Source organism: Colletotrichum abscissum (genome assembly GCF_030869225.1).
Source record: "Colletotrichum abscissum strain IMI 504890 chromosome Unknown Scaffold_2.1, whole genome shotgun sequence".
Classification (NCBI taxonomy): Eukaryota; Fungi; Ascomycota; class Sordariomycetes; order Glomerellales; family Glomerellaceae; genus Colletotrichum; species Colletotrichum abscissum.
Window position 1 is genome coordinate 1,152,420 of NW_026850098.1, and position 14,369 is coordinate 1,166,788.

The window sequence follows — 14,369 nt, forward strand, 5'->3', positions numbered from 1 at the left end:
GAGGAAATCAGCTTCCGAGGGAAACATGGATAAAGGGAAACTGCCAGCACTGGCGCGTTACACACCTCATCTTTCTAAAACTTCGGGCAAGATCCATATCTGAGTTGAGAAAGGTTTAGAGTCTCAATTGTTTATAGTGATAGATCGACTGGCAACTTGATGCTTGCGTCTCATTCCAATAGGACACAGCTCCAAGTACATTACGGACGAAGGATGATCCATATCCGGCACCCTCTATCCCCTATTCGGCCACCGCTTAAACTTTACCCAAGCTCCGAATGGCCGTGTAGCATGCTAAATGGTGCGCAGCGCGTCGCTCCATCCCCTTACTTGCCCCCCCACTTACTCCCAAACCATCAACAACCGATTACCCCCTGTCTCCTCACTCAAACACTCTCTACATCACCGACCAACACTATCACCAGCTCATCGACCGAACGAATGTACATCACAGACTCCACCCTCGACGGCCTCGTCGCCAAAGTCCGCGAATTCCAACGCAAAGAGGGCTACGGCGTCATCAAAACCCGCTCCAAGCGCTCAGCAGGCACCAAGGAAATCTACCGCCAAGACCTGAGCTGCGATCGCGGCGGGCGCCCAAAAGCCTCCGTCGCAATGATCCGCAACACAAAGTCCAACAAGACGGGCTGCATGTGGCGCGCGCACCTGACCCTCCAGACCGACTGCTGGGTCTGCATCCCGCACAACATGGAGCACAACCACCCGCCGCTGACCGAGTCCTTTGCCACGAGCCGGTCCTTTCGCCAGCTGAGCTGGGAGGCGGCTGAGGGCGGCGTGCAGGGGATCCGGAACCGGGTGGATGTGTTGTCGAGGGGGGACCTGCCGACGGGGAAGTTGACGGCGCGCGTGATAGCTGAGAAGATCTCAGAGGAGACGGGGGCGTTGGTGAGAGAGAGCGATGTGAGGAATATCCAGGCGAGTATACGGCGGGCAAAGGCGCGGGATACCTCTGCCGGAGTTCAAAATGAAGAAGATGATGATGAGGAGGAAGAGGACGAGGAATGAAACGTTTCCTCTCATATTGTAATTGCCATCGCCTCCTGAGGATCGCCCCATTACACATGGCCTGAGAATAAGACGGGAGGTCTAATGACGGGTTGCACCGAGGTACGTCTGTACACCTGTCTGCTTTACGCCAGATGCCGTCAAACCATAAGCACGGCGTCAAGGGGGCGCATCACCAAAGTTCATACAAAGGCCGAGAATGAGCGCGAGGCCTCCCTGTATGCCCATTGTCTATATTTCCGCTTGATTCGAATCCATGGAGCTACCTTACCTACTTATGTGAAAACATCCAATTTAATTACATACAGTTGTGGACAATACTTTCTTAAATCTTCCGCTGTGATGTTGAACCAAAAGGACGGGATCTAGCAAAAGAATGATGTTGCAAACGAACAGCTAGATGTCCTGTACATCTTTGGTAATTCGCCAATGTTACCCACTCTGCGCAACACGCGAAGAGCAAGTAAAAAACTCTTCTTTGGATTACGCGGGGCGCGGAGTTGTTCTAAAACCTACTTCAACCGGACAACATTAGCTGTAGTCATTCGCGTGACTCCAGCATTGAAAAGGTTCGTGAACTCTCGGAACCGCGCGAGTCCTGCCATGTCCTTGTTCTATAAATGTATAAAGCATTCCAGGCGCCAATAGAAGCAACCATATCAATAGACATCTCACCCGACTTACCCTTTCATAGTAGGTACCTTACTCAATACTGATTACAAGCAAGCCGCCGAGAAATGAGACCAAGAAAGAGATTACGATTAGATGCTTCTCGGACGCGACTATTGATATCACTTATCATATCATCGACCTTTGGTGGAGAATGTATTATCTCGCCCACGATGATGACTGGACGTAGCACAGAACCACGAGGGCGGCCGATGACTGTTGGCCCGTCTTCTCCAATTCTGAAGAGAACGGGGTCTTTTTATATGATGTGTTGGCAGTCTCAAATTTCATGAGTTGCTAATTCACTCAATTATTGACAAAGTGTCTCTTCTATATTTCTCATCTGGCTCTCTTCTGATCTTGAATCTACAACTTGTCATTCCGGAACTCTTCGAATGTCCGCTTTGATCAGTTGATCTCTAAAATCATATATTATACACACCTCAAGTTTCAAGCCCTGCTATCCTGGGCGAACAGTCTCGGCATTGCCAGCGATATAACAAGGCAACAACTCAACACATGCACCAGCCAGTTGACCAAGAACGCTTCGCAACTCTTGAGGCTCGTATCCAGTCAACTAAACTTGCCACGATATTGCCGCTGCTTATTCTTTGGGAGACTTATTCCAGCAACGGCACCAGATGATGATGTAAACTCCTAGTCGCAGCGTGAATTCCCAAGCACTTCATGCTCACTGTCTCCGGCGCAAAAGACTTTTCGTCGTCCAGAGTGCTGCCATTCGCGAGGAAACAACCATCTTCAGAGACACCGTCGCAAGTAGGGAGATCCCCATCAACGCTTGTAGTGCTTATAAAGAAACCAGGGCTAGAATCTCTATGTGTTGCTTCGTCATATCAAAAGCACACAAAATAGGACGAAAACCTCCCCAAAACCTTTCTATTATAGGTAAGGAGCACAGATGTTTCGGGGTATCTTGCGATGCTGCACGCCAGATGGATGTGACGTAAGTTGGATCCAGTTCTTGTGAACTTAGTCTACTTCACATTAGCAAGATGCCTTTCTCCCAAAGACCGACTCACTAAATACTCACTACCTCTAACCTCCTCTAGCTGTATAAACGTGACAGAATACCCCGTGGAAACAGACGGCCGACTAGTTCTTATGGCCGTAGGTATCTCGCAACTATATGGCGTTTCAAGATAATATCACAGGCATGAACGAGGAAGAGCTTTTTTACTCTTGCCGTACAAGTTGAACTCTTTTATCCCCCCCCCCCCCCCCCCCTCTCCCTTTTTTTTCTTTCCCTCTCCTCCCCTTCAACTCCAGAAAAGCCAAGCACGTCTCAGCCTTCCGAACGTCCCAACCAAGCCACCTTAGGCCCCGTGGACAGTCCGATCATAATCTGCGTAACACCTTGCACTCACCGAAATCTCCAGGGCCAAGAAGTAATCTCAGCCGCAATTTAACAACTGGAAAAACACCTCTTCACACTTCTTCTCCTCGTCTCACTTTCCCGAGAAGACTCGCCAATGAAAGTCGTAATCACTCGACTACGCGCGTCATTTAAGTCTAGAACACCCAAGTCCAGGCCACCGTGATCCAGCCTCGTACTATTGCACTTGCATTTTCTCTTAAACATCATTCGATCTCGTCAAAGAACATCACCGAATCGAGAGTCAGGCAGATAGACATGTCAAGAATGCATATCCATTCGACAGAGAATCTAACTATAGCCGCCCCCCCCTTGATCCCAGGACATTCCCTTCATGATGATCGTCCTTGCCTCAACAGGCACACGCCTACCATGATGGTATAATAACTCCTCCTCTTTCATATGTTCTTCCTCTTTCCATTGTTTCTCTCCTCCCTCGACTCGTGCACAAAATGAGTGTGGTATATCCCCTCCGCTTTCAAACTCCTTGTAGCGAATGACCAGAAAACAGCGATTTGACAAGGATGAGAAAATATGTCTTGAGTTCGTTAGAGATCTGGAAAAATAGCCAGTAAATGTGTAAAATATATGTCGCCATCCCAATGCATGTATGTGTGTATCGTCAGACTCCAGCGTACAACAACTTCTGTGAGAAACCCAGGACGTTCCAAATGTCCCCGTTGCGTGGACGGGGCCGGCTGCCTGGAGCTGAAACGGGGCTCAGCCTGGTCATGTGGAAGGACGGAGATGGCAAGGCTTCGTTATTCGTGGCCGCCTCATCACAAGGCACCTGACCAAACTCGAGAAGCTTCCTTTATCCCCACCCAATCGCCACTTTGACCAGACCCCGTCATCCGAGGCAACCACCACTGCCCAGCACGTCTCGCTCCATAAATGCCAATCAATAGCCGTCTCAAGCGGCCTCAGTCCCTCAAATGCCCTCAGCGCCATTTCGGGCTCGTCAATCGCAGCCCTCCCAGATTGATATCAATAAGACAGATCGGTACTCGTTACTGTATGGTTTTCTTTCATAACGTCCCCTTCATACCAGCACGAACCAAAGAAAAAGAACTAGAAATGAAAACATGAAAGCTAACAAAAAATATAGAAAATGAAAATCAGCCGCGCGAATCAGGACGCAAGGAGGATTAACATCGACGCGTTCCAGCAGAGCGAAGTATCTCTCATTGCGAAGACGGCGGGATGACCATTGTGAGATCGAGACGTTAATGAGCTGCGCCATTCGTTTGATACTAAGCGTAGCCTGCATACTCATCGTGGCGGTAACGATGCGGAATGTTGCTGTACTGAACGTCATCATATCTCGCCGTCTTCACCTTGGAAAAATACGGGTTGGAGCTCTGGTAGCTTGCCTCGCGAGACGGCATGGAAGGGCGGACACTGTAATAGTCGTGCTTGACCTTCCTCGGAGGAGAGTCGTCGCGATAGGCTGAAGCATATGCAGCCTCAGAAGCGACTGGGACTGCTCTTCCAGCATTGACGGTGTATCGAGTGCGCTGTCCAGTCTCATACGGTATCGCCTCGGGAGAGTGCGTTCTGTGTCGATGACTCCTTTGTTGATGACGTTGGTCTTCCTCCGAATCATCAGAGTCCTCGCTCAAAATCTGCTGCGGCTGCAGCCTTGAGCGACCACGGCCCCGGACGTCGGCAGACTCAACAGGCACATGAGAAAATGTTTGAGCCCTAACAGGACCAGGAGGAGGACGGTTGTACCCATCGTTGAAGGTGGCCGCTCTACCTAAGTGCTTAGGCGGTGAGGTAGACGCAGGCGAAGATGTCGCGGAAGCGAACTGAGCCATGTGGCGAGTGCTAGGAGAGGCATCGACAACGTTGGGCGATGGCGGAACGGGTGCCTCCTTTGTGGGAGATGATTTCTTATGACTTGACTTGTCCCGTGTCTTGGTCTCAGAGGAGCGTCTCGACTTTGATCTGCGACTGGTGTCCTCCTCGACAGTAGGGATGGGAGGAGGAGCGAAAGGAATCGCAGCGGGCGGCGTTGGAACCGCGGCAGGCACATGTCGAGGCTCGTACGAAGTCTGGGCACGGCTCAGACCCGGGTGAACTGCCTTACGTGACTGATCCATGTATGACGCTGCGTACAGCATGGTGTCGGCATATTTGGAAACTTTGGCATCGGCCTGGATAGTAGGCACCGGAGGCACAGGCGGCTCTTCACGAAGAGGGGCGCCTCCAGGCGGGATCGAGCGAGATCGCTTGTCCTTCTCCTTCTCCTTGGTGCTACTTGACTTCTTCTTGTCAGACTTGGCGAAATAGTTGGACTCATCGTCCTCGATGTAGGCAGGCTTGTGTCTACGCGATTTCTCTTCGGCCTCGCGTTTACGGTCCTTTTCTCTCTCCTTCTCGGCCTTCTCTTGACGCTTACGTTCTTGACGACGCTCTTCCTTGTCGGCCGCGGCCTTTTCGGCGGCCCTCTTGAGCTGCTTTTCGTACGCCTTGCGTTCTTGGCGTTCTCGCTCTTTGTCGCGTTCTCTTTCACGTTCCCTCTCGCGTTCCCTTTCTTTGCGGTCTGCGGCACGGGCGAGCTCCTCGCGTTCTCTGTCCCTGTCTTCCTTACGTCTCCGTTCCCGTTCCCGCTCTCGATCTCTTTCTTCGTCTTGGCGGGACGGTTTCTCGTAACTTTTCTCGTAACTTGCGGCCCGGCGAGCCCTAGGCTCTTCGAAGATGGAATTTGATCTGCTGTGAATTTCTTCGTCCCAAGATCGAGAATTGTATCCGGTAGAGTACATGGGCTTGCCGCCGGGAGAGGCACGGTACGTCGTCTTGTAGGTATCCGGTCGGGGCTCGGCGGTGCGGACCTCGTAGGATCTGGCGGCAGGCGCTCTGGGAGCCGAGGTGTTGGCGGACATGCCCTTGGCCATCTCCTTGCGGAGCTCAGCTAATTTGACATTGTCATCGTACTTGCCTCGCTCGTTTTCGTCGCTCAGAATCTCGTAGGCCTGCTGAACCTTTTGAAACTCATCTTGCTTTTGGGCCTTGAGCGTCGGGTCCTGCACCTTGTCGGGGTGGCATTTGAGGACGAGCTTTCGGTGAGCACTTCGAATTTCTGCGAGTTGTGCATCTTTGGAAACGCCTAAAATCTTGTACGGGTCGGGTGGCAAAGCGGACATGATGAAGATGTCTGATGGCGGTATGATGTTGGTATGGGGGCTCGTGAATCCAGTTCGACGGCGGCCAGAGAGCGACTGATCAAATCAAGGCTGTGGTAATGGTCGAAAGACTGCAAGGCGTTGCTTGCGGTCCGGTTCGTGTCGGTCTCTGTGCGGACGACGAGGCTATTGTTGCATTGAGGCGGTGATGATTATGTACTCGAGGCTGTGTGAGTTACCCTTTGCAATTGCAGCAGGCTGTTGGGAGTTGTTGTCAAGTTTTCGGGACCGCGGTACCCGGCGCGAAGCTTTCAATCCAGAGCGGAAGGAATTCCTTGAATGGAATGTTGAGGGAGCAGAAAGGTGAAGGAAGTACGGTAGTAAGTAGAAGTAGTAGTAAGGTAGTATGTAGGCTGAAGTGAAGTCGCGACAAGTGATGTACTGTGAGGGAAGAGGCAAAAAGGAGGATCAGATAAGGCGGAACGGAATATTGGGTATCGTTAAGGTGAGGTGATGATGTTATGGTTCAGAGTTGTGAATCGAGTGAGAGAGTGTGTGAGAGAGAGGCAAATAGAGGAGAGCAGAGGCAAGAGATGCAGATGCGGATATGGATGGCAAAAGAGGGCGAGAGAAGCAGCCGAATACGTAGGGCGAGGGCGAGGGCCAGAGTCGGACGGGTGGTCGATCGTGGGTCGTGGCTCCTATCTCTGGGCTTTCCCCTCGAGGTGCAGCAGCGCAACCAGTGTCCAGTACGCAGGTGGAGTTGTTTTCGTGGGTTGATGTTCGCAAGTTGCGTTGGACGGGCAGCTCAAGCGAAAGACGAGATGGAGAAGGGGGGGAAGGCGTGCCAAATAGGTAACGGGAGGATCATCAGAGGCCCAGGAGGAAACGGAGGCGGATATGGGAGAACTGGAGTGACTTCTGACAGCGGTGGAGTTCCCGGGCACTGAGATGCTTGCTAGGAGCCGAGACGAGCGATGACTGGAAGAGCGGAGAGACTTTTGGACGCTGAATGACTGAGGATTAGAAAGGCAAAGAGGGAAAAAAGTGACTTTGGGCGCACCATGCGACTTTGCGAAGAGAGGGTCCCCAGATGCGCGGGTGGATGGCAACGATGGGTGATGGATGGCAACGATGGATGGTTGGATTGTGGGTTGTGGATTGACGCGGGTGGACGATTGATGAATGGACAGCCGATGGCCCATACAAAAGATACGGAGAAAGGTACCTGCCTCCATCAGGTACATAGGTACATACGTACATCAGGGCGTTTCCGTCCTGTCAGTCAAGAGCGAGCCGGTGCAAGCGTGGGACGTGGAAGGCGCGGTGGGTTAAAGTGGGTACAGGTCCGTGGACGGTGGGTCACAGAGCCTGGGGTCGAGGGTACGTATCTCAGCGCAAGATGCATGTACCTTCCTCATGTTATTCTCGCTGATAGATACGGACTGTACCTTACCTTACGTAGACGATACGTAAGTACAGGTTAAAGTGCCTTACCTCACCTTACAGAAATCCGTACGGGCAGCTTGGCCAGGAAGAGGATAGGGACCTAGGTACTCACATACTCTGAGTGAGTCTGTGACGAAATCGGGTGCCCAAAGGGTCCAGCACCCAAGACAAATGCCCCATTACTTGTCATTTTTTGGTTTTGATCTTGAGGTGGCCAGACCGGGCCAGAGCTGCGAAGATGGAGTCTGGTGTGCCCTGTGTTTCCCGTCTGGCTCGTGTACCTTGACTGCGGTATCTTCGGCGAGTCGGGACTTGGGAAAGGCCATCCCATGGTACGTATTCGTACTGTTCAAGAAACGAGGATGGTGGACTGAGGACGTGACTTGACAGCACGGGGGCTGACCAAGTATTGGAGACGGTGTATTCGCAGGTGCTCTTGACCGACGATGAGGTCACGGGCTTTTGGGCGAAAAGGAGGGGGAGAGGCGACTATGACTGGACGAGACGGTGGTCGATGGCTGGGTCTGGGTCATTGCTGGTTGGACGAAAAAGGACAGCATCTGTAGCGGAGCGTCCACCAGTCAAAAACGGCTGACAGCCACTAGCGCAATCCGAGGTGTGGATCAGCCTCAGTTTTGTGACTCTCCGTTTCAATCCAACGAAACGGAGCCCCAGGGGACCTCCCTCTGTCATTCTGTCTTTTTTTTTCTGCTGTTCAGATGCAGCGTGAGAATCTGAACCGAGGGTACATGCCTCACCCAAATTCGACTTCTGGCTCTGCGGTCACCATTCGATTGGACCACTCACCTCCAGTCAGATGGATGGTTGACTGTATTAAGGCTATCATCCAGCCAGTCTTTCCCCTTCAAGAGGTGTGGTTAACCAGTCATGACCAGACTGCCAGGGCTGTTGCACACAGACGGTAGCCTATGAACAGATGCATTTACGATTGCACACCAGACGGCAACTGATACGCTTCTCGCATGTGGTACAGCACAAACGGGGGTGAACGGATGGGGCTTGTAGCCAGGTGAGACGGTTCTGGCCTTGGCTGATGATGCTGTCCCTGACTGGAAAGGGATCCCACGTCTTATTCTCCCCCCCCCCCCCCCAGAAGAGGAGGGGCTGGAGTGGGTGTGATGTGCGGCGTGCCCAGCGGGTAAGGCTTGTTGTGGATGGATGACCACGGTGACTTTATTGCTTGCTCGTCCATCGGTGCCACCACTCTGTCTCCGGTACTCACTCCGTGCCGCACTTGTCGTTGTTGAACCTCAGACATCGTCTCGTCTTTGGGTTTTTGCACTTCCACGGGCCGCAGCTTGAGTCTGTTCTGTTCGACCGCCTATTCTTAACCCCGGAAGGACAAGCGCACAGAGACCTAAAGTCCGACGTCTGTCAGTCGTCGGAGCACCGTCGTACCCGGCTTGTCATCGGTCTCGTCCTTCTCTGCGTAACCCGCCGTTGAAGTCCGTCCCGCCGCCTGTCTGGAGACTGGCATTGACCGGTGTCTCGTCTGTGTCCTTCTCTCTACTTCCACGGCGGCGGACAGGCCCTGTTTCCCTCTCTGTTCGACCCGCGTTGTCCGTCGCCCAAACGGGCAGCGTACAGCAGCTTGCGGTGGCTTGCTGCAGCTGTGGTAGGCGGCCGCGGGGGCGGATTGTATAGTAAATGACTGAACCCCCCGGCGGAGCTGAGCCATGATACGCAACGCCTGACGTATGCGGGACCCCTGAGACCTGCCCGTATCGGTGGCTATAGGCCGTCTCGGTTTCTCTCGTGCCTTTTACTGAATAGAGGTCTCGCGTTGTCGGGGAGACTTGTTTAGCTGGCAGGCATGGTGGCATGGTTGATATGGAACCGCAAGAGGTCGGCCACGAACCGAACCCTTCAGGTGATGAGCGACAGGGACGGCACATGGGCTCCCGTCGTAAAGTCGATCGCTCATAGCGGCCCTGGATACGGTGAAGGAGAGTACCGATGGTGGGGTGGTTGGGGAAGGAAGATCGAACCCAAACGATGGCAGCAACAATGTACTTCGCCTTGCTCCCTGCGATGTAGGAGATACAGCTTCAGCCCGCCAAGTGATGTATGTATCGTGCTAGAATATCTTCCAAGATCCAAGGGGGCCATCGCGCAACTTTGACGAAGATGCCGACGACAACTTCCACGCTGCGCCTCGGCTGGAGGAACCGGAGAATGGGGCCAAAGATGACGATGGATGAATCAACCTGAATCATTCTAGCCTTCAGCGCCTCCCGGAGGGGACGGGGAGTTTCTCGTTGACGAAGGGGAAAAACAAAATCTCTGTTTCTTCGAGGGGCAAAAATACGGAAGCGCGGGTTTCGCGTACTTCGTCTTTTGTTCGCTGTATCCATGAAAGCCGAGTGCAATGCTGTGGTTGTACCCGCGAGAAGCTGGCAATGTCGTTGGATGGGAATTGATGAATTAGGGATGGCATGGCACCGTAAACGCTTGTTCGCCCTGTCGATTGGGCAGCGGCAACACCAACACCCAGGAGCACTTGCCTGGCGCCTGGTACCAGCATCAGGGAGGAAGCACCAAGGCACCTCAACTGCACTGCAAAGTGCAAGCAACAGCGAAGGAAGGCAAGAAGGATGTGGCAGTGGGCAATTGGAAGCAGGCGATGGCTCGTACGTAAAGTCGTGGGTACTTTGCCCCGTGAGGGGTTGAGGGGCGATGTCCACGTACCGTCGACAAGAGTACTTCGGACTTTGGTCGACCAAGTACCTCACTCCGACGTTTGTCGCGCACCGTTCATCTGCTCCTCCCTTTAGTGGTTGAGTGGCAACAGCGCGGCCTGTGAACACAAGGTGGCACCTGGCATCCGTTTAGCCTCCAACGCTGCAGTTGGCTGCCCTTTGAAACGTTCGTCCGTTTTCAAGCAGCAACCTTGGTTGGAGAGACGCCAAAACGTCCCGTTTCCCGAGGATAGCGCATCATGAATGACAAACTCAATCAACAACTTAGGGGATGCCCGTTGGTGCTTAACAAAACGGCTCTTTAGGTACACGCTAAGCAATCATCTGTCCGAGTCTAAAGGGACCTTGGCTGATAGTGTAATCCATCGTTCTGCGAACTGGAGGCTGTGTTCCTCTGGTCTGCTCGGCGAACGCGAATCTGAACCTCTGAGCCGGAGGCTTTCGGAAAGACAGTTGCGTTGCATCAAATCAGTCTGACCATCCGGCGGGTTTCTGAATAATCTATTTTCTTCCGGCTCATGCTCCAGTAAGGATACCTCAATTGGAAGCTGGTAGAGCCATCAGAGCCATATTTGGCAGCATGGAAAACACGATTTCAAACGCATCTGTCAGACGTTGCTGAGGTAATGCCCAGGTCTAGTTGCCCGGCAGGGCCATGGAAGCGAGCTCCTCTAGCCGTACCTGCTTTTGCTTGACTCCATCGGCACCGCCCATTCGGCTTCATGACACGCACTGCGGCGATTGTCTAGGGCCATCTGGCGGTGAACAAACACCTCGTTTGACTACCGTTTGCGATAAAAGCGGGTCTTTCGGGCACTTGGTCCCCGTCCTCCGGTGCCGTGCCTTCCTCCGTCAACTCACGACAGACCTGACTCTGACTCCTTCCAGATGGAAGGTCCCCTCTCCTCAGGAAGGAGGTACCGAAGTACGTACCCTTTTTGCTTACCTAATGGAGGCAGGTACCTACGTTCGGGAGATGCCCAAGGCCTGCGAGGACCTTCCCAGTAGCGAGCACGACAAGCGCAGCAAAACTTGAGCTGTCACCGTCTGACCAGAAGCTCACCGTCTCCCCGCTAGCCCAACCACCCACCCCTCCCTCCTCCAACTCTCTCCCAACCCAAACCGTTTTCTCTCATCGAGTTTTTGCTCATGGCACTCGATCAATTCGATGCCCAACCTCTCATCCGTCATCAGTCCACGGATACACAAGCAGCCCATGGAACGAAAGGGAAGAAAAACCAAGGAATGAAGCCCAACGGCGATACAACGATGATGGCGACCAAGTAGTACAGATGACCAACTACCCAAACGTATTTCGTGGCCTGGTCTGGCCTCGCCATGATATCAGACGTACCTGGCCACAGCCAAAGAAACGTCGCCAGCAAAGTCATGGGGGCGCCGTACCCCGGGTCGATATGCCATACGAGGCTAGCCAACTTTTGCCCGTGTCCATCAGCTATTATTCGAGCTTTCCGCCGGGAACGCGCAAAGACAATGGCAGGCCACTGGCAGGCCACAGGCCACACAGGCCGCAGGCCGCAGAACAGACGGCGCCACATGGTCGTGATCATCTTGCGAACCCCCAAGGGGACTAGGTAATCAACGACAACCATTCCACCGTGCCCGCTTCGTCTTCTAGCTGCAGAGCCTAGAAAGTGGCAGACGAGACGGGACGACAGCAGACTTGCTCTCAGCCATCACATCTCCGGCTTCCATCGACTTGGAGCAACGTCATCCTCGAGAACAGCAAGATCGCAACTAGCCTGAGCATCGTCAGCCATACTTAGCCCTACGAAGGATCCTTCAGGTCTGGGGAGACTTACACACCCTCTCAGAACTGGTGTCGGTTCTATCTCAAACGCTTGCCTCGGAAAGCCCTTTCACAGGCCTTTGGCCGACATTGTTCCAACGTGCTTCCTTTGCAGGTGCATCCACAGCCGTTTATTACGCATTATTATCTCTGCCCTGCATCTTTCGGCAACGATGGCAGCTCATAATCTGACGACTTACTCGCAGTATTCGCATAGTATTCGTCAATTGCCAATGGAGGCCGCCAGAGTTTCGACATTGGCCTGTGGAGTCGTTAAAGTCGCTGGGTTCTTTGCCCGCTACCAAGGCCGGCATATCTGCAATGTCTCCGAATTCGCCCTCTAGCTCGCCGTGTCATCCAATGTCTATGACTGAGCCAGAGACCGGCGGCCTTCCAGGGTCGCAGTCAACCAGTAACGGCGACCACCGCAAAGTGTGTGCATGACTCCATCCACAGTTCCCAGTCGGGCTCTCTGCATCAACCATCACACAATATCACAAACCATTCGACTTTAAGACCATTCGACTCTCAGGACATGTGTCTTAGCATGCCATCTTCCATCCTCCGTGCTGTTGCATCCCACGCCTTCTCACTCGTGATGAGATCGCCGTCACTACGCGAGGTCGCGTGTCTGTGACCACCAGGAAGATCGGAAGCAGGTACGAACTCTGAGCATCACAGCCCCCAATCTAGAGACAGAGGCGCCCCCTTCTGGATACTTTGTGGGTGAGGGTGAAAACGGCGACCGACATGTGCAAAAACAAGAGTCGCAATTTTTTTCGTCCCCTTCCACGTGAAATACACCTTGGACTTGCACTTCTACTACATAAGGAGGGGGTCCGGATCCGCTTGTCATTGGTCCAGGAGGCCCAGGAAGAAGAAAAAGAAGACTGTCTCCCGCGAACAAATCAGACGAAAATTGGAACGCCCTCTCAACCAGTCAGACAGAGGCTTCATCTGCAGCTAGACAAGTCACAACGAGTAGGAACCCATGGGCGGGAGATTTTCCTGGAGTAGGTGCCGCATCGAGGGAGATACGGTGCTCGAATCATGCTGATCGAGATATCCTGGCCAAGGGCATGAATGTCAACGGATAACGACCTCGAACCGCTCTTTGGCGTTGATACTCGGGGGTTATGACAGTGATATCCCAGGCACGAGGGGTAGTGAGTGGCTTCTTACCCCTCAGCATCATCACCGAGCTTGACACTTGCTGTTTGTCACTGGTCCTTGGCAGTCAGTCGGTGGTGAAGGGGTTTCACGTTTTAGCGGTCAGCGCCGTCTGGGCCAATAGTTCGAGAGGAACCGAATCGTCCCGTCTCGTCCTGTCTCGTGCGCGAGCGGGCCTAGGTCCGTCTTCTCCACCGCGGATGATCAGCTGGCTGGTGCCGCACTGGTGTGGATATCCGACCAAGTTTAACAGCTTCTGTTAAGGCATTTCCTTGTGAGGCTTCGGCATGGCAATCCGTTTCTGGAGCACTCAGTCTCTACTTGTAGTATCTCCAGCACGGCAGCGCCAAAAGCTGCCTTCAGCCTTTGGTCGATCACAACGCTTTCATCCCTCCTTGTTGTGGGTTGTAGCTCGATCGGATTGGTGCGGGGCAACGAGCGGCCGTCAGAGATGCAGCAGCCTGCTCGCCCTTGGGGCCAACATGAGCAGTTTCTGCCAGTCAGTCAGACTATCGCTGAGTGTGTGAGGTGAGACTGAAAAGTGAGCGGCCAACGACTTTGAGCTGCGGAACATACCGGTACGCGTCTGCTTTGGATCACCATTTTCTGAGCAAAAGAACATGCCGTCCGCTTCGCCATTGCCGAAACTCTTCAGGGAATGGCCTCCAACGCTCCCGTGAAAATCTTCAGGAGAAAACCGCTCAAGTTGCGCCACGACAACCGGGAGTTCCCAGCAAACGTTGTGCCAACTATGTGTACCAGTGACACCTTGCTCCAGGGGCCCGGCCGATAGCCTATCAACGATGAGATTCGCGAAGTGACTGCCGGGTCAGTTGGAGGGAGGGAATTTTCCCGTTTCTGACCACAAAGCGGATACCGCGCCAACAGATTCCCATTCACGTCTCCAATGACAGCCGCCGGTTACCACCCTCAACTTGTGAAGGGCATGGGATGCCATCCCATCTCTAGGAGTAAAATCCAGGAACTTGTCTGCGGTCGATGAC

The 14,369-nt window shown here is 53.3% G+C and overlaps 4 protein-coding genes across 4 annotated transcripts; 1 reads left to right on the top strand and 3 right to left on the bottom strand.

The window, feature by feature from the left end:
- Positions 1-441: 441 nt before the first annotated feature.
- On the top strand, positions 442-1,026 carry CABS01_01073 (peptidase family T4; the record flags this gene model as incomplete). Its single annotated transcript, XM_060534453.1, has 1 exon — positions 442-1,026. One exon carries the CDS (start codon positions 442-444, stop codon positions 1,024-1,026), a length of 585 nt encoding a protein of 194 aa, XP_060401531.1.
- A 3,315-nt stretch (positions 1,027-4,341) lies between these two features.
- On the bottom strand, positions 4,342-6,237 carry CABS01_01074 (molecular chaperone DnaJ; the record flags this gene model as incomplete). The annotated part of the gene is made up of 1 exon (XM_060534454.1): positions 4,342-6,237. One exon carries the CDS (start codon positions 6,235-6,237, stop codon positions 4,342-4,344), a length of 1,896 nt encoding a protein of 631 aa, XP_060401532.1.
- Positions 6,238-9,092: 2,855 nt separating this feature from the next.
- Positions 9,093-9,581, bottom strand: CABS01_01075 (uncharacterized protein; the record flags this gene model as incomplete). Its single annotated transcript, XM_060534455.1, has 1 exon — positions 9,093-9,581. One exon carries the CDS (start codon positions 9,579-9,581, stop codon positions 9,093-9,095), a length of 489 nt encoding a protein of 162 aa, XP_060401533.1.
- A 2,501-nt stretch (positions 9,582-12,082) lies between these two features.
- Positions 12,083-12,509, bottom strand: CABS01_01076 (uncharacterized protein; the record flags this gene model as incomplete). The annotated part of the gene is made up of 2 exons (XM_060534456.1): positions 12,083-12,148; positions 12,396-12,509. The coding sequence occupies 2 exons, from the start codon at positions 12,507-12,509 to the stop codon at positions 12,083-12,085; spliced, it is 180 nt and encodes a 59-aa protein (XP_060401534.1).
- Positions 12,510-14,369: the final 1,860 nt, after the last annotated feature.